We start from the raw sequence: 25,513 nt of genomic DNA, 5'->3' as shown, positions 1-25,513 counted from the left end.
GAAGTCTATCTAAACTTAAAAAAACAGGAGTGGAACGCCGTGTAGCCGTTACAAACGATAAAATCATTGTGAATACAGCAGATTTTCGCCCTTTGTCGGGGCGTGGAGAAATTTTGAAATACACTTGCAACAACAACATGCAACATTTGGTGGCTCTAGCTTTTATAGTCCCTGATATACAGGCGCTTATCAAGACGGACGGGCAGAGAGACACGGCCATATAGACTCGGCTATTGATGCAAATCAAAACTTTATATAATTTATGGGGTCGGCAACGTGTCCTACTGTGCGTTACGATGCACATTACTTACATCGCTCGTCCACTTTTCCCCAAAAATACAATATACCCTATTTACCCTCTACCATACTCTCAAAAGAGTGATTCTGTGTTTGGAATTGATCGAGCTATAATCTTCTGAGGAATTTAAATAAATTTTACTTCTTCTCGTTTTTATGGAAATGGTTTCAATATAGAGCTGATATACCAACTATATAAATACATATATTCAAGTATTTTTCTTTGCTGCATACATATATGAGCATCCTAGATTTAGGTTTTTAGCCTTCTTGATAAAAGATCGATATTAAATTCATTTTAAATAAAGGTTTTTTATTTATCGGTATCTACACATTTTTGTTCCTTTTTCCATTTAATTTCTCCTTGATTTAAATCAAAATTTCTTCCAACTTAATTCAACAATTCAATATAGATCAAATCTAGCAAGAATTTATATTATATTTTATATCAAACTGGCAGCCCAACACTTAAACCCTATCCCAAATACATAACACCAAAATAGTTTCAATGTAAGCTTGAGCAAAACTTTTCTGAGTCTACGACTAGGGAGTAAATTAAATCATCTCCTTACAATATTTATCCCTACGGAATGGCGTTTTTAGTTTTCTTTTATCTTCAAAATGGTAGCTTTGGGAGGCTTTCGCACTTTTGCGGGGGCGGAAGGAGGAAATTTTTTGAAATACACTGGTTTCAGTGTGAGCATACAGCAGTCTGGAGGCAAAATTGGGTGGCTCTAGCTCTTTTAGTCTCTGAGAACTAGCCGATAAACAAGACGGACAGATGGACAGACAGACATGGCTCTATCGACTCTATTGATGCTGATCAAGAATATATATACTCTATGGGGTCGGAAACGTTTCCTTCTGGGCGTTACATATGTACATTCACTTTGTGCACAAATACAATATACCCTATTTACTCGCTCGAGTACCGTGTATTATGAAACATTTCGGTTTTGGTAAAGGAATAAACCACCCTACCCCCTAAGACCCGACCTTGTACGAAATGCAATCGAGTGGCAATATATAGTGTATTGTTAACTATCCAAAATGATATTAAATCAACGATTCGAAGTTGAAGGAACCTAAATATCTAACCTATTCAGATACATATGTACATATGTAATAATAATAATGAAATTGAAACGCTTAAACTTAAATTTAACCTAAATTAAAATCGAAACTACTTTATTTAACTAATCGAATTGAAATTCCAAATTGTACTGGGTTTAGCTGCTAAACGTTTCGTGCCGACTATGAATTAAAATATCCACCGAGTTATGTCCAGATCGAAGTCGAAATGCTGTACGATTAGCTAGAAGGATGGTGGGTCCGGATGAGGATTCCCCCAGCAGCCAGAATGTATTTTAAGCAAACATATTTTAACCACAATGAAGATGATTACCGTTTAAACTACAATTAATTCGCATTTAGTTGAGGCTAACTATAATCAAAAATGTACCTAGTAAATGTAAATTACGATAATAATTTTTCAGCCTAATCGATTTTTAAATGAGCCCCGCGTGAGAGTCTGTCTACGGAAAGGGTTAATGTCCGAGCCATCAAAACCATCTTAAATGAAATGCCCTAAGTTACCTACAAACATATACATATGTATAATTTTCGTGTATGCTTCCCCCTTATGAATAAAAAATGGAACGAAACGGAACTTAACAGCAGCAAAACGTGGTTAGTGATTTGGATTGTTTATAAGCAGAAGAAACGCACAAACAAAGAACTTTATTATAAAACTTAGCTACTTACTAACTATGATAATACTACGGTTTAACATATGTACAAACATATGATAAATCCATTTTATGTGTACGATTCATTAACCTAATTGTCTAAAGCTTGTCCTCAAGCTTCGTTCTACTTATATACATAAAAAAACATTGTTAACTATTCCAACCGACATATTTAAAAAAAAAAAAAGAAAAAAGAAACTAATAAATTGATAAATAAACGCGTCACAACTTTTATACCCGGCACTCAGTCACTGTTTCCGCAACTCCTCGCAACCAGTTCGGAATAAAAATCTCGAAGTAAAAAGCCAAGTGCTACTGGTTCGACGGAGTGGGAATTCAATCAATTTAATACTCTCCTTCTTTCAATTTCGCTATTCACCTATTACATACATGTTCTTCCTCTTTCTCTATCGATATTCACATATTACATGTATGCTCTATAGCACCAAACTTCTGTGAGCATGTCAAAATGCAACAATTCAATATCTTAATGCTACAAATTCATATATTATATCCAAATACTAATTGCTCCCGGCCATAAGCGCAAATTTGGCGTAAACATACTCCCGGCCTTGGAAGCTCCTTCCAACAATTTTACTCGGTGTCTCCAATCGGTAACGGGCAGATCTTGTGTATATTGCGCTTGTACAATCCTGACTTGGTTTTGATGGTGATTACACGAACTATACCATCAGTGCCAGGATGAACTTGATGTACACGACCCAGAGCCCATTGTCCTGGGGGTATGTTGTCTTCTCCAATTAAGACCAAAATGCCTGGTTGAATGTTGTTGCATACCGAAGACCACTTGCTTCGCTCTTGCAACAACGTCAAATACTCCAGCGACCAGCGTCTCCAAAATGCATGGTGTACTGCGACGATTCTTTTCCATCGATTAGCAGCAGATAACTTCAAAATGTCCTCATCAAATGGCTCAGGCATGCAGTTCAATGGTCGACCAATTAAGAAATGACCCGGAGTCAATGCCTCGTAGTCATTACTGTCCGACGAAAGTGGGTGAAGCGGTCGTGAGTTCATCACTGCCTCTGCTTGTGCTATCGCCGTGACCAGTTCCTCGTAGTTAAGCGCTGTGCTATTGAAACTTCGCACCAACAATTGCTTCGCTACCTTTACCGCGCTCTCCCATAGTCCTCCAAAATGCGGCGATCGAGGTGGGATAAAATGGAAATTGACACCGAGTTGGCTGCACTGATCCACAATTTGGTGCTTGCCACTGTCATTCCAGATCAAATCCGCTATTGCCTTCAGCTCCCGTGATGCACCAACAAAATTGGTGGCATTGTCACAGAACAGCTCTGCGCTGCTCCCACGCCGAGCAAAAAATCGTTTGAGTGCGGCTATAAATGCGTTGGTGCTCAGGTCTGACACAAGCTCTAGATGGCAAGCCTTGCTCAAAAAGCACACAAAAACGCACAGATAAACCTTGATAGGCCGCCGTCCTCTTTGGTTGAAGTGCATCCATAGCGGTCCAGCGTAGTCGAGTCCAGTACGTTCAAAGGCCTTCACTCCTTGCACTCGGCTTGCTGGTAAGGAACCCATAATTTGCGGAGCTAATATTGGACGTTGGCGAAAACATGCAATGCAACTCCTTATCGTGCTGCGAGCTAGTTTTCTAGCATTGATGACCCAAAATTTGAATTTGGGTGAACTTGAACTTGAATTTTTGAAGAACTTATAATTTTGACATTGGGTAATTTTTCGATCTCAGTGTAAAAACTTAAAGCTTGCAAATTAAATACTACATTATTCAAGCCACCTTTTAATTCGAGTGCCGTTAGCTCTTTAGCTCTAGTCCAGGGCTCGGCACGGCCCTATCCCATGGGTGCGGGACAAGGCGCTGCTGCTGCGCTGCTGCCCTCACGTACAAGCGTAATACAGTGATTCGTACCAATACCAATGTTCCGTTTTGCGTGCGTCTTCACACACAAACGAAAAACGTCTCGTTAATTGTATGGGTGCCGAGCCCTGCTCTAGTCGAATCAATCTCTTGTGCAATTTGACGCCAACGATAAACGAACCCAAATACTCTCGTGCTTGATTTACACGATGCATCAAATACGACTCTCAACTTTGTCGTCAAACTTTCTGGGCGAATCACCGGATGATGGGGCATGATATATTTCACCTCGTGTATCTTATCAGCCGCTACCTCCTCTAAATGATCCAATTGCCTATACTCATCGATAAATTCTGCGTAAGCTCTCTTGAGCTCTGGATTCTTATTGAGCTTTCTTTCTAAGTTCAAAAACCTAGTCAAAGCGATATTATAGGAATCACCTAGCGACTTCTGTGGCTGTGCAAAAGGCAAGCGAACTACTATACGATTATCGTCTGTTCGTTTCACTGTAGCCACGAACATCTCTTCACAAATCCTTTCCGATTCTGTTAATACTTTTCCGGGTCGCGACACCTCTTCGCATTGCCAGAACTGTTGCACCAAATTTTGCAACTGGTCAGCCTCCTGTTGCCTTGGACCATCAGGTTTATTCACAATCAACGCTACATTCTCGTCAGGAATACACTCGCCCACCACTATCCAACCTAACAACGATCTCTGTAGTACTGGCTTATTTAATCCCATTCTAATTTGACCAGCTACTATTAGCTGAAAGAACAAATTAACTCCAAGTAGCATATTTATTTCTTCTGCCGAATCAAATGGAAGGATCTGCAAGTTTTACCTTCTTTGGAACTAGTGACTTTAAGACTCCTGTCGCTGTGGGATGATACCGTGTTAAAAACACTAAACTTGCCTGCTGCAACAAAGTTTGTCACTCTGGACTTGAACGTTGTTTCAATCTCCCCGACAACCTCGGACTTTAAGTTTCCAATACCATTTAGTGAATACTGCACTTCGCTGACTGGAAGGTTTAGCTGCGACGCAAATCTGGCTGTCACAAAATTAATTTGACTACCTGAATCTAAAACACATCTGCATTTATAGAATCTACTATCTGCACCTTTAACCAGTAGCTAAAAAACTGGTTCCTCTATTTGTAAGCAGCGAACTTTGCAACGATGCCTGGCCATTGCCCAGAGCCCTTGTTGCATTTCCATTGGTTACTTCCCTATGTAACAAGATATGATGTGGCTTATTACAGATAGTGCACAATGGCGCCGTACATTCCTTGGTTCGATGCCGCTTGCTAAAACAACGAAAGCATAAACCATGTTTCTTAATTTCAAAATACCTTTGTAGAGGAGTCAGAGAAGCAAATTTCGGACACACCTTTACGCTATGCGAACCTGAGCAGCAGTGGCATGAAGTTCCACTTGAATCTACTGCGGCCGCCAAACTTGCCCTTTTCCCGCTGTTATTAGTCTTAACCATCCCTGGTTTTCTCACTTCTCGACCCGCTAGGTTAATGCCTCTGTTGACTATAAACAGCGAAATACCATGAGAAACAATCGAATTCGTTCTCCCATTTTTCTAGTGAGTCTTCATCCAACGTGCTTTGGAATAAGTGGAACAAAAGCGCGTCTCAGATTTCACTCTCACTGCCTAATGAGCGTAGTAGTCCAATCCAGCATCAACTAATCCTCTTAGTGAATTTTGCATGTTTTAGCTTATTTATCCTAAAAAGCTCATGCACATGGGCTCGAACAATGCCCTTCTGTAATTAGCTGCAGACATTTCCAAACACTCAATCGTACGCAAGGGAATTGGGCCTAAACACGACCTTAAGTGGATACATTTTGACAGTTCGTCAACCTCACCGTCCGATTCTATCAACGTTTCAAAAGTGTTGAACCAACTTGTCCACTCTGTAACCTTTCCACTAAATTCGGGCAACTTCAACTTAGGTAACTTCGAAGCACGCGAACTTCCCGACGAAACTGACAGCGTAGAATTAGCAGACTGACATGCACCAAATGCTTGACGGCCCCTTTGGGCTAACTGTGCCAGAATTGTAGCCTTTATTTCACAATATAAATTTTCAATTTCTTGTCTACTCTCAAATTCACGAACATCGTCACTATCATTCTCGATTTGTTGTTGGATGCTGCATAATTGCGTAAAAACTGATTCGACCAGACTCAATCGCGCTTCTAACTCTGATGCAACTATTGCTGCACATTTCTCCGAAATATATGCCTTGTTTCGATTTAATGAAGCCATCAAACATTCTCGCGAAGCATTAAAGTCCGCATCTTCACCTTTTTTAGGAGCCATGTTGCTCGCACTATTATTAACCAATGTTAATACAACTGATTATAGCTGTTTGAGCTAGGTGTTACAATGCTCACACCCTCAATTAGCTACCGAAATAAAATCAGTTAAACAATGCACTCAACGGGGTGCCAAAAATTTAAAGTCACTCAAGCGATCTTTCTCAAAAAAAACCACGGACTCAAAAATGCACTCAACCGCAGTACCCAAATTGCTAACTGACTTCAACAATGCCCTCAACGTAGGGCTCGAAATTATTGAATCACTCAACAAACGAACTTATGAGGATTAGCAATGCACAATATACCGGCTTAATATGTCTGTATGTATTTCCTTTAAAAGTGTCATATACGCGTGAGCACAGCTGTAACTTCTTTCTTTTCTTTTCTTTTAACTACTTTCTGCCGCTGCGCTTGCACACGATATTCCAAGATCAATTCAAGGTTACGAACTCTATGCACTTTCCGAAATACGCACATACATACATACATATGTACATGCATGTGTGCGAGTGTCTTTTCTCTTTTTTATTTTCTTAAGTTCCAATTGAACTAAGTACACTCCCACTCACACTTGCATATATGTACTTGAACCTCAATTATCTCGAGTTAGCCGTACACTATATTAAGCACCAATGTGTGTTTAACACTTTTCACCAGACACACCAGCTTTATATGCCAATTTTTAATGTTTTATATGCCACACACCAGCTTTATATGCCTATTTTTAATGTTTTATTATATTTTAATTACTATCGACTTGCAACATATAGGGTGTGCCGCTATTTTGGCCTCACCAAGCTATATACCACTCACAGTCCGATTACAGAGCTGACACTGCAGCTTCCAATACGCTATCAGCTCCAAGCCTCCGTATGTAATTAATCCAAAACGAATTAAGCTCCAACGATGAGCTTCAAATGGGACGTGAACTTTTTCCAAGAAGTCCCTGCTCGGGCGCCAAATGTTTCCGCAACTCCTCGCAACCAGTTTCGACCGAGTCGGAATTCAATCAATTTAATACTCTCCTTTCAATTTCGCTATTCACCTATTACATGCATGTTCTTCCTCTTTCTCTATCGATATTCACATATTACATGTATGCTCTATAGCACCAAACTTCTGTGAGCATGTCAAAATGCAACAATTCAATATCTTAATGCTACAAATTCATATATTATATCCAAATACTAATTGCTCCCGGCCATAAGCGCAAATTTGGCGTAAACATACTCCCGGCCTTGGAAAAAAAGGGTATGTGATCTCAGAAAAACAGAAAAATGCCAGACGTCTCAAACGCTAAAAATTGAAGTCGAGAATGGATACACGCATTGCCATCATGTATGTATGTACATATGTATGTGTCACCGCACACATGAAATTGCGAAGCAGACTTGAAGACGAAACAAAACTTTGTTTTTACGAGAGTCGCTTTGGGTTCAATGTTCAAGAGAGCCAACGCCAAATTCTCTCAGCCGAAGGCTCTCTCACCAAGAGCCGAAGCCAATGGGAGCCGATCCACTATACTGATTAGGCAGCCAGTTTTGACTTGATTTGCAGTCTCTATGTGTTGTTTGCTTAGTGCCTTTGCGCAAATTTGGCGTAAACAGTCAGCATATATGATGTATCACACTAAGGTTACATATGTACATGCATATGTACATTTGTATGTAACCTTGTTTTTTTCGAATTTAACATTTTTTTCTACTTTTTTCATCTACATCACTTCTCCCGCCAACACGCTCTTATAGCTCGCCCTTTCCTCTAGACACTGACCATAGTTAGTAAGTTATAGTTACTATACTGTATGGTTAGTGCCCTAGATGCACACACTCAATGAGACAGAGTGTGCGAGCGAGATGGGAAAAGCAACAAAAATAAACAAAGCTGCTAGATGGGGTGAGGGCAGCCCCTGGACATGAATTTCGTCATTCTGGCAATCTGATCCTAATTCGGGGATCAGACAGATATGGAAAATATCCACAGCTTTTCGTTTTATCATATCTTCAAAATTGTGTGCATATACATACATACATAGCTGATTTTCGCGCTTTTGTGGGAACGGAACACAGCGCCTTCTGCGCGTTTCATATGTATGTACATACATATGTACACACATTCACTTTCTAGCACAAATACAATATACTCTATTATTTATACCCTATTTACTTATTATTAAAATTGGATAAAAGCATGAAACTACTAAATCGTATCCTCAATTAAATTTTGTTTACTAAGCATAAAACTATTCATGGTTAATTTTTAGCCAGCCTTACCGATGATGTCATTTGCCAGAGTTCTTGGACACTTCCAATCGAATTTTGTTGAAACCTAGTTCATAGCCAAACAAAAGCATACAATTTAACATTTAAATAAAATAAAACTGTTCTTATGCTACAAATAATAATTAATAATACGAAAAGTAAAACACAAAACAAATCAAGAACGATGCCCAAAAACAGAATGGGTTAAAACAATAAGAAATTAAAAAAAAAAAACGTTTTAATAAAAAATAATAACAATTTAATTATAAATGTGACTAAAGTAATTTTATATGTGGGGTATCCATGAGGCAGAATCACAACTCATATATGAATCGAATCAGGCAAGAATATATTTGATTATCTCATAAACTATGCCTTTATTGTTTAGATAGTTAACGAGAAGGGACGTGTGAGACGCTTCTTACGCGTCACAACTTTTATACCCGGCACTCAGTACACATCTGCACCTTAGCGGTGTTTTGTAAAATTTTACATTTTTTCTTCATCTGTCATCTACATACATACATCTACAACACTTATCACACCAACACGCTCCTTTAACTCGCTCCCCTTCCCAAAACCGACACACTGCAGACTCGCTGCAGAGGCAGAGGCCGCGCGAAGCAGAGTGTGAGTGAGAGAATGTGAAAAAAGCAACAAAAGCTGCGGGACAGGGTGGGTTTGGCCACTGTAAATTTATTTGGTGGCTCTAGTTCTTATGATCTCTGAGATCCAAGCGCTCAACAAGACGGACGGACGGACGGACAGACAGACATGGCTCTATCGACTCGTATATTGATGCTGATCAAGAATATGTCTGGACGTTGATATGCAATGACTGCACCATCAAGTGGCCCATGCGACACCAAGCCAAAGCCTGTTACGCGCGGAACCCAGCAGAACGCAGCCCTCCTCCCGCCCAACCGACCGAGGGGCGCTGCCGCATGACGCTCGTGCAAGGCATAATTCGATCTACACATTGGAAGGAACAAAGGAATATAGTTTCTAGTGGGTCTAATGGGAATCGTAAAGTTTACGCGGCTCAACAAGTCAGGGCTGTCTACATCCCCCTTGATCAAGTTGTGCATAAAAATTACACCAAGCATTTTTCTACGACTAACTAAGGATGGAAGATTTATTAAAAGAAGTCTACTACGGTAGGATGGCAGTCTCACAGTTGCATCCCAGTTGAGGCCCCGTAGGGCAAATAATAAGAAGTTTTTCTGTACTGATTCAATCCGGTCCTGATGTATGTTGTACTGAGGGCACCATACACATGAGCCGTATTCTAAAATCGGACGAACAAGCGAGATATAGAGAGTCTTCGTTATATAGGGTTCATCAAATTCCTTTGACCACCTCTTTATAAACCCAAGCACACCCATGGCTTTATTTACCATGGTAGAAATGTGTTCAGAAAACTTTAACTTGGGGTCTAGTTTAACACCAAGATCATCAACTAATGTAATTCTCTCAAGAGAACTACCGCAGAGGGTGTAAGGTGCCAGTAAGGGGCTGGAGCGATGAAAAGTCATTACTTTGCACTTCGAGGCATTAAGGTGTAACATATTTGCGCAACACCATGACTGAAAGCTATTGAGATCAGATTGCAAGCGAGAGTGAAATGAGATGTCCTTATACTGGACACAGAGCTTAACATCATCCGCATACATAAGTATTCGAGAATTTGTTAAGACAGAAGGCAGGTCATTAATAAAGAGTGTGAAAAGTAAGGGGCCTAAATGGCTACCCTGTGGTACTCAGAAGTAACCATGACAGGTAAAGATAAGGAGTTTTTGAAACGGACCCTTTGAGACCTAGAACACAGGTAGCTAGAAATCCATCTCAACAGATTGGGCGGAAACCCTAGAAGGTCGAGCTTTTGTGCAAGAAGAGAGTGGTTTACAGAATCGAATGCCTTACTGAAGTCAGTGTAAATAACATCCGTCTGCAAGTTACCTTGGAATCCTTTAATGACAAAGGAGGTGAACTCTAAAAGATTAGTGGTTGTTGATCGTCGCCGTATAAATCCGTGCTGAGCTGGAGATATAAGTGATTTGCAAAGATGTTGCAAGTGCGGAGTTAAAATTTTCTCGAACATTTTAGGAATAGCGGATAACTTAGATATACCTCTATAGTTTTTGGCGTCAGACTTGCTACCTTTCTTATGGAGAGGAATTATAAAGGATTCCTTCCAGATGGGGGGAAAGCTAGAAGAATGGATGGAAAGATTGAATAATTTAAGCAAAGGTCCGCACAGAGACTCGGCACAGTACCTGAGTACACAGCCGGGAACTCCGTCAGGGCCCGGTGAAAATACCGGCTTAACTAATTTAAGTTCATGAAGTAAGGAGCCTTCATTTAACATAGGGCAGAAAATGCCATTCGACCTTGGTAAACTATATGGATACATAGTGCCTGGGTAGCTTTCCTGGGAATAGGTGGTTTGGAAAAATTGTGCAAAAGATCGGCGATTGCCTGATCATTGTTTGCCGACATATTCAAAAATGATAGCATGGATGGATGTGCGGACGTTCTACGCTTACTGTTTACAAAGCTGTAGAACTGTTTAGGGTCCTGTGAAAAACGTATCCTGTATCGAAGTAGGTAGTTCCTATAGCATTGAGCATTAAGAACAGTGAAATTTGACCGAGCTATTAAGTAATTAGAAAGAGAAGAGGGAGAACCAACTTCTTGAGATTTTTTAAATAGTCTTGATTTTAGGATCTTTAGACTGGATAACTCTTTGGTGAACCAAGGAGGTTTCGCAGATCTAGTGGGACACACGTGTCAAAAATTGTGTCAAGTACATTGTAAAAAATGTTTGTGCCTTCAATGACGTTAGTGCACGAGTACAGAGCGGACCAATCAAAATCCCTAATTAAGTTATTGAGCTTCGTAAACTCGGCTTTACGAAAGCAGCGGACGCGTTCAGATAGCCTACCCGCACGATCCGATACAGTAGGTCCAATATCTACCGACACTTCGAAAGTAGGATGATAGCAGTCTTCAGGAATAGTGAGCGGGAGTGCTCGTGTTAACAACGATAAGGTCGGATCCGAGACAAAGCACAGATCAAGCAATCGACCCAAGGAGTTTTCACATGGTTGACTTGAGACAGGGATAGGTCTAATAAGCCATCAATAAAATCATGTCGTGACATGGGCACAAGGTTATTTGACTCGTTAACCGAAGACCAAACAGTACCTGGCAGGTTGAAATCCCCAAGAACTATTAAATGGTCTTTGTCAGATAGCGAGGAAGTTACAGTTTTTAAAGGCGGACAAGTGCTGCTCGTATATTAATACATCCGAAGTCGGTGGAATATACGAGCAAGTGACATAAATAGACTGGCCGGGAAGAATCAGTCTAACCTGGACTATGAAAAGTTCCGACGTGAAGTAAGAGTTTACTGCAATCAGAACGCCTCCTCCACGCCGAGACGAACGATCATTCCTATAAATTGTGTACCTATCTGCCAAAACTTCGGAACTAAGAATGTCCGGCTTTAACCAGGTTTCGGTAAACACAATAACATGGGATGAAAATGTGAAACTATCCATAAAAGTGTGCTCAGCTTACTACGTAAGCCGCGAGCATTTTGATAGGCTACAACGAGGGAAATTAGTTTTTTGACTGCGAGGAATTGCAGTGGGAAGAGGTGGGCAGAGCAGAGGAGGAATAAGCAGAAGAGGAAAGAGTAGAGGAGGAAGGAGCACTGGCCTCACTACTAGGAAGAGTTATGGGGGCCTATTTTTTCTTCTTAGCCTTAAACTCTTTCACAACCAGGTGCTCTGGCCAAAATTTGGATGAGCAAATGGTCTCGAAATGAGTTGGAGACACGCTAATCTTGAAAGAGGATATCTCCCTGGCATAAGAGAAATTAAACTTCTCCACCTTTAAGCCATCGGTTTTTATTTTGCTTTGTATAAAAGCAGTTACATCATTAGATGTGAGGTCAGGGGCAAGCCGAGAGACAAAAACTTGCCGCTTTGGTGGGACTCCCACCAGAGGTTTTGGCACCACAGGTCTGATACCTGTGACGGCAATATCCGGTGGTCAGGACGTTTATTAACTGGTGGGATCGAAATAGATGGGATGGGCTTTGGAACGGACTCGACAGACACGGACGCTACAGTGCTAACTGGCTGCATGTTCTCCGAGATGATCGATTCGGTAGCCGAAACTTGATCACCAGCAGCTGTCGTTGCCATTGGAGTGGCAAACGAAATTAGCTGCTGCACTATCGGAGTGGACGGAGACAGTTGATCAGCAGCGAGCGATCGAGGGACAGGCACTTGCAGATCACGAGGAGTGACTTTTTTGCGCCTAGGAGACTCATTCAGCAGTTTAAAACCGCTGAACTGAGACTCCATGGCTAGAAGCCGACCGTACTGCTTCTTAAAGCCCACGGTCAGCTCCTTAAAGCCCTTTCGCGTCTGCCTCATAAATGTGACCATGTCGTTCTCGACAGACCGACCTGCCTCGCAACTGTAATGCAGACCATTACGCTTTGAAATTGCGTCACCCACAAGGCCTGAAAACCCAATACATTTTGCGTGCACCACATTATCGCAGAGCCAGCATGGGATGTTCGGCTGGTCGTGGGTGATCTGCTTCTTGCAAGCCTTAGCGGAACACACAACCACGTATTCCATTATTTCTATTATTTATATTAAATATAGAAATAAAAAAAAAAATAAATAAATGAAATATATAAAAATTATTTTCTCAAAAAATAGCAGTGAAACCAGTGTGCCGACAAATGCAAATAAGCAGTGCTTAAAGCGGGATCGAAAACAGATGAGCGCAGAGAGTAGAGAAAGAAGAAACGCAGCGACAGCTAGCGCGCGCTGCTGCACAGAAAGTATTGAGAGCGAGAGAGGGAGAACAGTTATTCGAGCTAGAGAGTGGAAGGCAGAAGCGCAACTACAAGAGAGAGCGGCTAATAGTGAGGGCGTACTTACAAAAAAGAAAAAGCACAAACACACAACCAACCGACGCACAAATTAACACGATTAAATTACAATTCTAAACAAATAAAAGGCATGCACTCGCGTATTAGCATATGTAAGAAAAGTGGCAAGTTATTAGGCAATTATTAGAAGAGTTATTTTGAAAAAAAACCCGGTTGTTTATCCAAAATAGAAAGGAAAATACGGAGCGCAAAACAAAAACACGTCTGGTCACTACGAAAGAGAACTGCTCCCATATATGTATATGCTTTATGGGGTCGGAAACGTTTCCTTCAGTGCGTTGCATACAACCGTTATTCCCCACAAATACAATATACCCTATTTACTCTTCGAGTACCGGGTATAAAAATTGGTTAAACATTTATTTTTATCTGTAAAATTTAGTTTTAACCATCCCAAGCCACACACAAAACTCCACATATTTTTGCTTTAATAGATGTTTATTTATTTATCTCAAATTCAATATTATCTCTTGTTTATTAGCTGTTGTTATTATTTTATAGATAAGAATTTAGTTTTAAAAATATCATTATCCTTCAAATGAATACAAATCTTGAGCATCGTTTATATTGCTTTATTGCTGTCACTGACTTTTGCCTGATGTCTTGTTGAATGTGCATTTTTTTTTTTTTGTGTTTATATTTATTTATGTATTTATGTTTGTATGTAGTTTCCTCATGCTTTAAAGATACAGATTTTTTTATTACAATGAGAATGGTTTTTTTTTCTGGGTATGTCCTACATTTTGTTTTGATTTCAGATGCCTAAAGAAGTTGTATAGTGCATTAAGTATTTCGCTACAATCAATTTTAAATAATTATTTTCTTAAGAGACTTATTGCCTAGATATATTCCAATGCTTTTACTACAGTTCCAACACATGAACGAACGAACATTTTGCCTCGATTGCCTTTCTAAATTAGCCTAAAATCTCTTTCTCATGATTTTATTTAACTTCGATAAAAATGCCACTAAAACCTACCCACTAAGAGATGTTCAATAAATAATTTAGTTTAAGGTGTACATTTAAATACAATATAGATTTATTTACTTAAACTTGATTTTTCTTTCCACATTTTCTTCTTTTATTGTAAATTTAATATAATTTTTTTCCTTGGATGGGTTCTTTTAGATTTGATTTATTTAAACGCTGTGATGGGGGTACAAAGTGTGACGCTCAGGCTACGCTTAACTAACAACAAAGTTAAAATACATTTAACAACAATAAAATGAAAATTGTACAAAAAATATATGTACGTATATTTTTAATGTTCAATTAGTTTATGTTGAATGGTAAAAATTCAATGAATGTATATAAATGTATGTATATATAGAGATTTTCCATACGATTTTTGTGTACTTTCCATTAAACATTTTAGGGCTGGTTGTGTTGTTGCTTTCTTGATTCAATCTCATATATACTATAAATAGTTGCACTTGCACAATGATTGTTTAATAATAGTAATATTCATTTTGATGCAGGTAAGATGGACTCGACAAAATTCGTTTCGAGAAGGTGTGTGTCTGAGTTATGGGTTAGAACAGATTGACCAACTTTTAAATAATATTTTTCAACATTCAGCTTTTTGCTTAAAAAAAAATGTTGTAAATGCATAAAATATTTGGCATTTAATTTCGTAAAGCAACGAGTCGAATTTGGGTGTTCATGTTTTTCTAACAACATTTTGCACAAGATCAAAAAATGATTTGAATATATATTTTGGGCTGGGTCTTTGGATGGCAACGCGTCTTTAACCAGAACAAAAATCTGTCAATCATTCTCATTCTTGTGGAATGCTGTCGTCATGCATGCATGTTTGCATGTATAGATCTACGTATGCATGTATGTACATATGTAAATAGCTGTACATATATACTTATTTAATTTGGCTTTGCTTTAGCATAATGGCATAATATAAAAAATGGCCACAAATCAACTTGATTGGTAATCGAAAGTCTTATGGGAGACAACAAATTTTGAACGAAATTTGATGGCTTTTCATTTTGTTTATATGTTTTTGTTTTTGGCAATTAACATTATACTTTGTGCTTACGTTTTCTTCTATATTTTTAATATATAGTATGTATGCAATGTATTTATTTTATATGTATCTATGAATTTGAAAACTTTCTCACTATGCTAAAAATTACGGAGCCTGTTGCTTTATGTGGTTCGAATAAGTAGACAAAGTATACTCTCTGTGGATCTGTGTTTGTTTTCTTGTTGTATAAATATTTGGTTAGAAAAGTGTGCTATAAAGAGTATCTTGTGTGACTTGAATGGTTTGTGCTTCAAAAACGCTGTTTCACAAACTCCAAACTCACACTCCTCTCTGTCTCTCCTCAAATGAAAATTCAATTTGCTCTATTAGCTGCACGCTCTTTTCTGTTAAAAGTACTACAAAATTGTGTTGTTTTTTAAATATTGACCAGGGAAGCTCCGGGCATCTTCTAGTTTCTGCTAAATGCACACTTTTTTCCCATTCGCTTGTCCTCTGTCTCTCTCATTAATGCTTGCTATGCATCCGTTTCTATTTGGTTTGTTAGTACTTCTCATCGTCTGTGATTTCCCTATGGGAGTTCTGTAATTCTCAGGCCTTGTAGTGCTGATTCCTCACCGCACAGCACAGGCTCAAGGCAAAGGTCAGCGACAGCAGCTCCAACAGTATGACAGCAATAGTGATGGCAAAAATGCTGACCCAATTCTCGTAAATGATCTCAATCATTTTATCAACGCAGCCCTGTAACAAAAAGTGCGATTCATTAATTTATATGTACACAGAATGTGTTTGTTTAGTATATGGTAATTGTATTTAGCTGCATATAGCATTTGAAATGCGTGTGGAATATCCATATTAATTAATACATTTTTCAGTGTTTTCATTTTCCTTTAGTGTCTCGGGCGTGGCGTGACATCAAAACAAATCCACATTAACAGCAAAGGATTATTAATTTTAATGGGCCCTCAGGCCATCGATAGTAATCACCAGCGGCAAGAAATCATGCTTCAGACACATCTCTTATTTAATTTTTGATTGTTTTTCGGTGGCTCAATGAGTCGAAGAACGACCACAAGCGACAGGCAACAGCCGACTGTCCCCAGTTAAGGAAACAATTTGAATGTCAAATGAGTTTCCCATGAGAATGGGAATCTACTATGCCATGAATAATCCATTGAAACTACTCAATCCATCTTATCCGCTTTACCTGCTGGTAGATGGCCGTGTTCAAGGGGCCACCAAATTTCAAGCGACGCGACAGTTCGCACTCGTTGTCCTTGAGGTCCTCCTTGCAGCAGGACTCAGGTATGTTGTAAAATACATTCATGGAAGACACGGCAATTTCCACAATATTTGTGCGATCCACATTATTAAATCGACTCGTGGCCCAGTCCCCAGGTCCATCTGCACCGCAGCACTTCAACTGCAAAAACAAACAGAGAATAAACGAGTAGGAAAGTGAGACGCTTCGTACGCGTCAAAACTTGACGGTACTCCGTGGTTATATATGTACATACAAACACACTTACATATGCATGTTTGCACATTCATGTGCATGTGTGAATGTAACCTTAGTGTGACACATATGTACATACATAAACAGTTAAATTTTTTTTTTTTTTCGAATTTTACATTTTAATCTGTTATCTACATCTAGCGAGGAGAGTGACCCTAGCTCTTATAGTCTCTGAGAACGAGGCGTCAAACAAGACGGGCAGCCGGACGGAAAGAAGGATATATCTACTTATATCGACTTGACATTGATACAGATCAAGAATATATACTTATATACTTATACTTATATATACCATGTATCTACATTCTTAATAGGGTCGAAAACGTTTCCTTCCGTGCGTTACATACATATTTATGTACATACATATGTACGTATGTACATCCACTTTTTTCGAATACCGGGTATAATAGATCAACTTCATTGTCCGCTTAAGATACTTTCAAAATACTTACATTCTTCTGAAGTGTATCAAAGGTAACCGTGCGGGAACTCATGGTAGATTGGCCGTACTCCTCCTGCACCGAAGATTTTACCGCCGCCCGCACAATATCGTCCAGCTTGTCTCTGTTGTGGAAGGCCCAGGCACCAGCTGCGATTTGTGCCACCATCACAATGAGTATCACACAGAAGAACTGCAACGTAAACTCAGTTTCAGTTTTAATATTTGGATTTGGCAGAGAATTTACTCGATTTTTGTTTTGGTACGAACCCTTAACGATCTTTGTCAAAACTTATTAAATGTTGACAAGAATATGCAAATTGCAACAAGAAATCTTGTTTTTCACTTTCTAAATAGTGTTTTCTTTTAAATCTCAGTTATTTGGTTTTGCCAATATATGTGTTCAGAAAACCCAAATTTTCCAGAGCACAACATGTCGAAATACTTGTGTGGCCAAGAATTAGGCGATCTCAAAAAGATATTCAACAAATTGCAAGCTCCGCAAAAAGACCGTGGGCGATTCGAGAATGCAATTATCTCCCAAGCGTGGGACTGCACCACACAACGGTATCCATTTCAATTGGAGTTTGTAGACAGACCTTTTTGGTTTTTTCTTTGTTTGTTTACTCACCGATACCAGCAGACACTGCGACTCTCGACAAACGCCCCAGCAGCCAAAGAACGCGCCCAGAGTGATCAATATGCCAATACCAAGGAAAACGTAGAGCGCTATATGGTAATGATTATAGGATTGTGTCATCGACAGCATAAATGTGGGATCCGTCAGCATCCAAACGGATGTGATCACAATGCTCAGTCCAATGAGCTGCAATAGAAAAGGAAAAAAGAGAATATGAATCAATATTTTAAAATCTTCTGCGTGAATCTTCTGTAAAAGTTGCATTCAATACACTCGAAAGCCACTTCTATGACGCCATCTGGGAGGCGGCGAAGGCAATTAAAGTAGGAGGCCGGTCAGGCCTCTATATTCCCTCCCTTCTCATCCCTTCCCTTCCCAATTTGGTCAGAGGGCGTTACTTATGATGTCAGCAGTGAGTGTATACAGGGAAACATTTACAATTTTCTGTATTTTTAATTAAATGAAGGCACAAGTACGGAGACCCAAAAATATTTAAAATTCTCGTATTAAATCACTACCAGTTCTTGGAAACAACATATTTATTATTTAGTTATATGAAGCAAGACATTGAACCGATTGAATTGAATTCAACACGCTAAACTCATCTTCGGACTGGTGCTGGGGGTTATCACTATAAGCTCCAACGATTCCAGCGACATACCAAATGAAACGAGAATAATATTTGTTTCGATTGAAGAAATTGCAAGAAATTCCCTTAAGGAATGAGAAGTAAAGCAATTGAATCACTTAACTCGGGGAATACGAGCATGCAATCTGGACACAGATTTTATGTATGTACATACATACTACATATGTACATACATATGTACATATATAAAATTTGAATTTTCAGATCGTGCTATGAGTGACTAAATCTAATTAAGACTAATGACCTAATATCCGAGACAAGGTATATAGTAGAGTCTGTGAGCTCGCTTGTTTCTTTTCATGAATTATTCAGTACAATTATTCATAGCGGGGCGGGTAATGAAGAATTGAGTGTGTGATGAATATACTAATTAACAGATGTGCAAATATTCACATGTTTTAAGGAATTATTACATTTACTGGGAATATAAAGATATTCGAGGTTTACATCTAACGAAACTACGACTCAAAATTTGAAAACATTTCAAAATTCAAACATTTTCTTATTGTGTATATTTTGCAATTGAACCTAAATCTGGAGCATGGCCTAGCATCTTTGCTTCTAGATAAGATTACGCAGCGATCTCACAATAAACTACGGAAGCCCATTCTTTATACGATAGTAAAAGGCAAAGTGATAAGAGGCTTATTTCGATGTCCTGTAGTGTACATTTAGATGGTTTCTAGGTTGCAGCACACCAGACAGATAGAGAAAACACAAAGCAATAGTTTGTGAGACGCTTTGTACGCGTCACAACTTTTATACCCGGTACTCAGTCAGTATATACACTGCCAATCAGACGAATAGACTCACGAGTTTTCCAAGTGAAAAGAGGTTTCTAAAAGTCCTGCAGCGAATGATAGTGGAGCAAATTTATTTTTCCATTAATCAAGATTCTTTTCCTTGTTTGAAAAGTAAAGAATTCGACTTCTAAGTGGAGAGGTTTTTTTTTTATGAATTATTTTGTGTAAATACCCCAAAAAAGGCCCGTTTTAGCGATCACCGAATAGACTCAATAATGAATATTAGGTAAAATCTTTCAAAAGCTTTGTAATAAATATTTTTTTTATAATGTTTGGAGCTTAACTAATAATGTTTGTGGAAAACTTTTTGGAATTGCTTTGTAATGTCCTTCAGGACATTAAAATTAAGGGATTCAAAGGGTTCAATTAAAGCTCGCTGCAGGCCTGTCTGATGCAATTATGAAATGGTTTAACTTCTTAAAATTGTTGACAGGACTCATATCCTTTACGTAAAAGCTATCCCCATGCGATCCCTGCAAAATTCTGATCAGGAGAGAAAAAAACTTCAAAATTAGGTGAAAATTTGAGTCTTTCATCCACTTCTTTATCAATTTACCGTTATATTTCGTGCGAGTATCCTGGTGAAATTAGCACGACCGTGTGACAAAAAATGTTGCAGAATCTCACCAAAGGACTTTAAGAGTAGCTTTCCTACTGATTTACTCAACATCCACGAAACAAATCGGGTGTCAAGTGCGCCATAAAAGCAAATGGAACCCAACACCAGTATGGTCCTCAAAGGACTATTGTAACGAGTCAAAAAATTTTCTTTTTTTCTTAGATCATGAAAGAATAATTAAATCGACCTATTCTTTTCAAATTAAAACTTTTTTTATAAAAAAAAAACGGATACAAAAAATTCGGTTTCCGGTGTCATGACACGCGCGACAACAATGCAAGAATCCTTGCGAGACCCAGTAAGAGGATAACTTTTGTCTAATTTCAATAATACCACAATGCTAATAACATTTTTGTCACACGGTCGTGCTAATTTCACCAGGATACTCGCACGAAATATAACGGTAAATTGATAAAGAAGTGGATGAAAGACTCAAATTTTCACCTAATTTTGAAGTTTTTTTTCTCTCTGATCAGAATTTTGCAGGGATCGCATGGGGATAGCTTTTACGTAAAGGATATGAGTCCTGTCAACAATTTTAAGAAGTTAAACCATTTCATAATTGCATCAGACAGGCCTGCAGCGAGCTTTAATTGAACCCTTTGAATCCCTTAATTTTAATGTCCTGAAGGACATTACAAAGCAATTCAAAAAAGTTTTCCACAAACATTATTAGTTAAGCTCCAAAACATTATAAAAAAAATTTATTACTTTTGAAAGATTTTACCTAATATTCATTATTGAGTCTATTCGGTGATCGCTAAAACGGGCCTTTTTTTTGGGGTATTTACACAAAATAAAAAAAAAAAAAAAAACCACTTAGAAGTCGAATTCTTTACTTTTCAAACAAGGAAAAGAATCTTGATTAATGGAAAAATAAATTTGCTCCACTATCATTCGCTGCTGGACTTTTAGAAACCTCTTTTCACTTGGAAAACTCGTGAGTCTATTCGTCTGATTGGCAGTGTATGTACATACATATGTACAAGTTAACACATATGTTATACATTAAATGTGATGCATATTTATGTACATATGTATGTAACCTTATATTTTTCAGCATTTTACATTTTAAGTTTATTCTTCATTTGTCATCGACACCTACACACCTACATCAGCATGCTGATGGAAATGTTATAAAAAGTTGCACATGAGAGTTCCGTTTGCAGACTAATATACGTAAAGAGCTTAGATAACTTTATGTTCCTCAAGTGTACAAAATTGAGTGATTGGCCAACAACCTCTCGAAAAAGTTCTGAAATGTTTGGAGAATTAAATATGACGCCTTGGCAAATACACATATCATACACGATGTCGCGTGTAATAAACAAACCGAACGAACGGGCTAATAAACGTGCAAATTCCTTTGATGACCTACTTTTCAGTGCTCAAGGGAGTGTGAGAACGAGGAGACATAAAGAGAGAGTGTGACCGGGGTCCAGTCGCCGTTTTGATCCCGTATTCCCCATTGATTGAACCATGCCATGTAACTTAGCTTTTAACCCAGAAAAGTGCAATTGAATGCATTCTCCCAAATGTATTAATTCCATAGAATCTTTACGTTGAAATATAGAAATGCCAACGCAACAATTAAGTATGTATGTATGTGCCGGTGCACTATGGGTAAAAAGTTTTTTTGGCATTAACCAAACCAAAAGAGCTAGAGCTCTAAAAATTGGCATGAATGTTTGTTAGACTAAAGTAGAATTTCGGGAAAAAAAATGTAGTCATTTGGACCCCGCCTACCTCCCGTAACCATACAAACTGGAACCCATTTACGTCGTATTAATTATAAAAAAAAGGTATTCAAAAGATTAATTATGATAAAAGATTCTTTAAAACATTATAGAACTTTTAAAAAATACATATATTTGATTGACTGATTGAATGATTGTTTGGTTAAAAGTAGTTTGATCTGAATCGCTCTAACGTACAATTGAATTTTGCTTAGTACTTGTTTAACTAAACAATAATTTGGTTAATTTTCGTTTGAATTGTAATAGTTTCATCTTTAGTTAGTCAGTTTTTGTCAATACTCTTTAAATTACAACATTTTATTGCGTCTGCTTCACGATGGTTGTTGGTCCAGACCTCCAGCAGCGGCTGCATGAGTGAACTCATAGCATCTGCCAAATTTAAAATTTTTCGAAAAGGGACAAAAACGGGCAAAAAGCATTAACACCACGTGATTCTATAATATTTGGTTAATAACAAGTAATCTAAACTTATGTGCAGTGGTGTGCTGTGCAAAAGTAATATTCCACAGGAAACACGTGCAATTGTTAGTACCAAGCTAAAAAGACACACGAACAAAACATTGGACAATTAAATAACTACACACAACTATGCAAAAACATATATAAACAATTAATTTAAATACCTCGACCTATTATTTCCATATTTTTGCTTGTATATAAACTTTGTAATCGAGCTAAAGTTACAGCTGCAAGTTGCTCAATTTTTCCCGCACTTTTTCACAAGTCAAAGCATCTCAAAATCAGCCGACTTTGAAAGCGGGCAAAAAACATATGGTAAGTACTAGGTTAAAATCTTCTAAAACAAGTTTTGTTCTATCTGGATATTTAGGAATCAGAAAAGTTAAGTCGCATTCAAATATTTTACCCAAAGAAAATTACATAAATGCCAAAAATTCGGGCTTTTTACCCATAGTGCGGTAGGTGGACAGATAGCTTCCAGGTTAATTAGACGCAAGCTTTGCCAAAAGGTCAAAAAAGAAAAGCAGCGGGCAAAGGCAACATTTTGGTCACTGTCAGCCTCAACGGCAGCGTCTGCATCATTGGAACGTCAGCGTCCCCTAGATCGTGGTGTATGATCACGATTCCTCGCAGTGAATATGGATATGGAAACGCTTGCAAAGCGAGTCACAGTGGGATGTGTATATATAGCGAGTAGGAACGCTTGAGACACAACTTTTATACCCGGTATTCAGTCAGTATATTTGCACTCTTGTGGTTTTTTCGAATTTTACATTTTACATTTTTCTACATCTGTCATTACATCTACATCATTTTCCACACAAACATTTCCTTTTTGCTCGACACCCTCCCCCAGAGTCACTCACTGAATTATGCAGAGTGTGCGAACGTGTAAGACTGACAACAATAAACAAGCATAAGATAAGCTGTTGGGGGTAGCCACTAAAAATAAATTTCTTTATTCTGGCTATAACAATGATCTGAGCCGATCTTAATTCGGGGATATGCGTTTTTAGCTTTAAGCTAAGAGAAACATCAAATGGAGACCATTGTGGAGCCGAGTGAAATTATGCGTTTGGAAATATTGACAGAACGATGCACATTCCATCATAACGATATTCCAATATTTTCATGGTCATTACTTTTCCAAATTAAATCAAACGCGCACCACTATGCAATAGCGGGATAGCTCTGGCAGCAGCGCAGCTACAACCAATACCAATGCACAGCTCCCTACCAAGAAACGCGCATACAAGAAACGGAGGCACATATTATTGTTGCTTTTCCGCCGTTTTCGAAAATAGCTCTTGTCTAATAAATATGTACTATAGACAGAGATCGAAAAAAGGCAACAGCCACCATCAACCATGCACAAACAAAAAAAAGGAAAAATAATGATCCAAAAAGCGATTGGAGATCTGATAGTTATGGGCATTCTCTACGGAACTGCGAATCATAATTTCTCATATCTTCAAAATTCTGGCTGTGGCAGATTTTCGCCCTTTGTGAGGCGGAAATACACTGTGCAGAATACTACAGAATGTTACAGAATATTACAGTCTGGATGCAAAACTTGGTTGCTCTAGCTCTTATGGTTTTTGAGTACTACGCTCATCAGGAAAGAGAGACGGATAGACATAGCTATGTATGTATGTATGTATATTGACTCTGCTATTGAAGCTGATCCACCATATATGTATGTACATACATATTTACATATGTACATACATGTACTTTATGGGGTCGGAAACGTTTCCTTCTTTGTATTCCATATGTACATACATATGTATGTATGTATGAATGTACATATGTATGGACATACGAAACTATGTATGTCTTCACCCAAAATTTGGTAACTCTAGCGGACAGACAGACATAGACTCGCTATTGATGCTGATCAAGAATATATCTAATATATGTATGTAATATATGTAATATACTTTATGGGGATCACAAATACAATATACCCCATTTACTCTTCAAGTACCGGGTATAAAAATAGAAGAACCCTTTCGGAAGGCTGGTGAACAAGACCGTGGGTGGTGTGACGAATGGGTGAGGCGACCAATGTACATAGGTCCTTTCCCACTGATAAGAAGAGACAGAGAAAGTAGTTGGTAAAGAATTAAACTCAACAGAAAACTCACGTAAGCGTTATGAAAAATTCAAAAAAAAATAAGAGAAAAAGATTAGGCTTTTTTGTGTCCAAGAATCAAGGCTATTTCCTTTACTTTTTGAGAAATCGAGAAATATTTAAATCATCCCATTTGCTTATTTCCTTTCTTAAACTCATTATTTACAACACAACACCATAAACAGTTCCTATAATTGTATTCGTTTTTAGCAATATTTAACTGATCTAGCGGCTTTTTTGCAACTTGTATTTTTGACATTGACGAGCGGGCGCTCCTGTAGGAGAAGACGAAATGAGCGCGCGCGCGCTGCCAGGCCAGGCTGGCCTCACAAGAGGGCGTAGCGTAGGGAATACACAAACAAATACACACACGCAAGCCTATTCACATTCACTCTCTCATATATGTATGAGCACTGCTTTTGCATATGTATGTGTGTTCCAGTTTTTGTTGCTGCATTGGGAAGAAAATTCTTCTCCCATTTGTTGTTGTCACAGTTTACATACCCAAAATAAAATGTTTATAAGGACCATCAGATATTTGACGCACGAACAACAGCCTTTGAGACCCATTGTGTCGATTAGTTAAAGCTCTTTCCTAGCTTGAAATTCGTTAGATTTAACTGGTTTCTGTCGCCCCACCACCGTTCGTTGCGTTGGCTTCCTTCTGCAACAACCTGATATGGTCGAAAGAAAATTGGAATTGACTCTGGGCCTGCAACAACGTCCGCGCCAGCAGCAGCCTTAATGCACTTTTCTTTTTTTTCCTATCTGGGTATTTGCACAATATTTGAAACACTCGATTGCCCGGCTCTATTTTTTGAGTTTTTTCAACGGAAGAACACTTTTATCCTCGAAACTAATTGTGCATTTAACCGTTGCAACCGAATTATTTAAAAATTGTTTTATGCTGTACGGGCCGTGTTTTTTTGTGGCTGTAACAGTGTGACCGGGCATTTCTCGAATAAATATACAGTCATATGACCCTCAGAAACATATCGAAGGGGCCGCTAGAAAAATATGGA

At 38.5% G+C, this 25,513-nt stretch overlaps 1 protein-coding gene across 1 annotated transcript; it reads right to left on the bottom strand.

Moving 5' to 3' along the window:
* Positions 1 to 14,886: 14,886 nt before the first annotated feature.
* Positions 14,887 to 25,439, bottom strand: LOC117899468 (CD81 antigen). Its single transcript, XM_034809485.1, has 5 exons — positions 24,996 to 25,439; positions 18,062 to 18,256; positions 17,444 to 17,623; positions 16,683 to 16,898; positions 14,887 to 16,216 (listed from the first exon to the last, which is right to left on the bottom strand). The coding sequence occupies exons 1-5, from the start codon at positions 25,059 to 25,061 to the stop codon at positions 16,067 to 16,069; spliced, it is 807 nt and encodes a 268-aa protein (XP_034665376.1). The 5' UTR covers positions 25,062 to 25,439; the 3' UTR covers positions 14,887 to 16,066.
* Between the last annotated feature and the right edge of the window lie 74 nt (positions 25,440 to 25,513).

The sequence above is a fragment of the Drosophila subobscura genome, chromosome O (genome assembly GCF_008121235.1).
Source record: "Drosophila subobscura isolate 14011-0131.10 chromosome O, UCBerk_Dsub_1.0, whole genome shotgun sequence".
NCBI classification, from domain to species: domain Eukaryota; kingdom Metazoa; phylum Arthropoda; class Insecta; order Diptera; family Drosophilidae; genus Drosophila; species Drosophila subobscura.
This window is presented reverse-complemented; position numbering and strand designations above follow the sequence as displayed.

Excerpts from the sequence above, each read along its gene's own strand:
- LOC117899468 (XM_034809485.1), bottom strand. The coding sequence starts at position 25,061 with ATGGGTCTCAAAGGCTGTTGTTCGTGCGTCAAATATCTGATGGTCCTT. Across the intron at positions 18,257-24,995 it reads TTATAAACATTTTATTTTGG|CTCATTGGACTGAGCATTGT; the intron begins GTATGTAAACTG and ends TTTCTATTGCAG. Across the intron at positions 17,624-18,061 it reads CGCAGTGTCTGCTGGTATCG|TTCTTCTGTGTGATACTCAT; the intron begins GTGAGTAAACAA and ends TTTACGTTGCAG.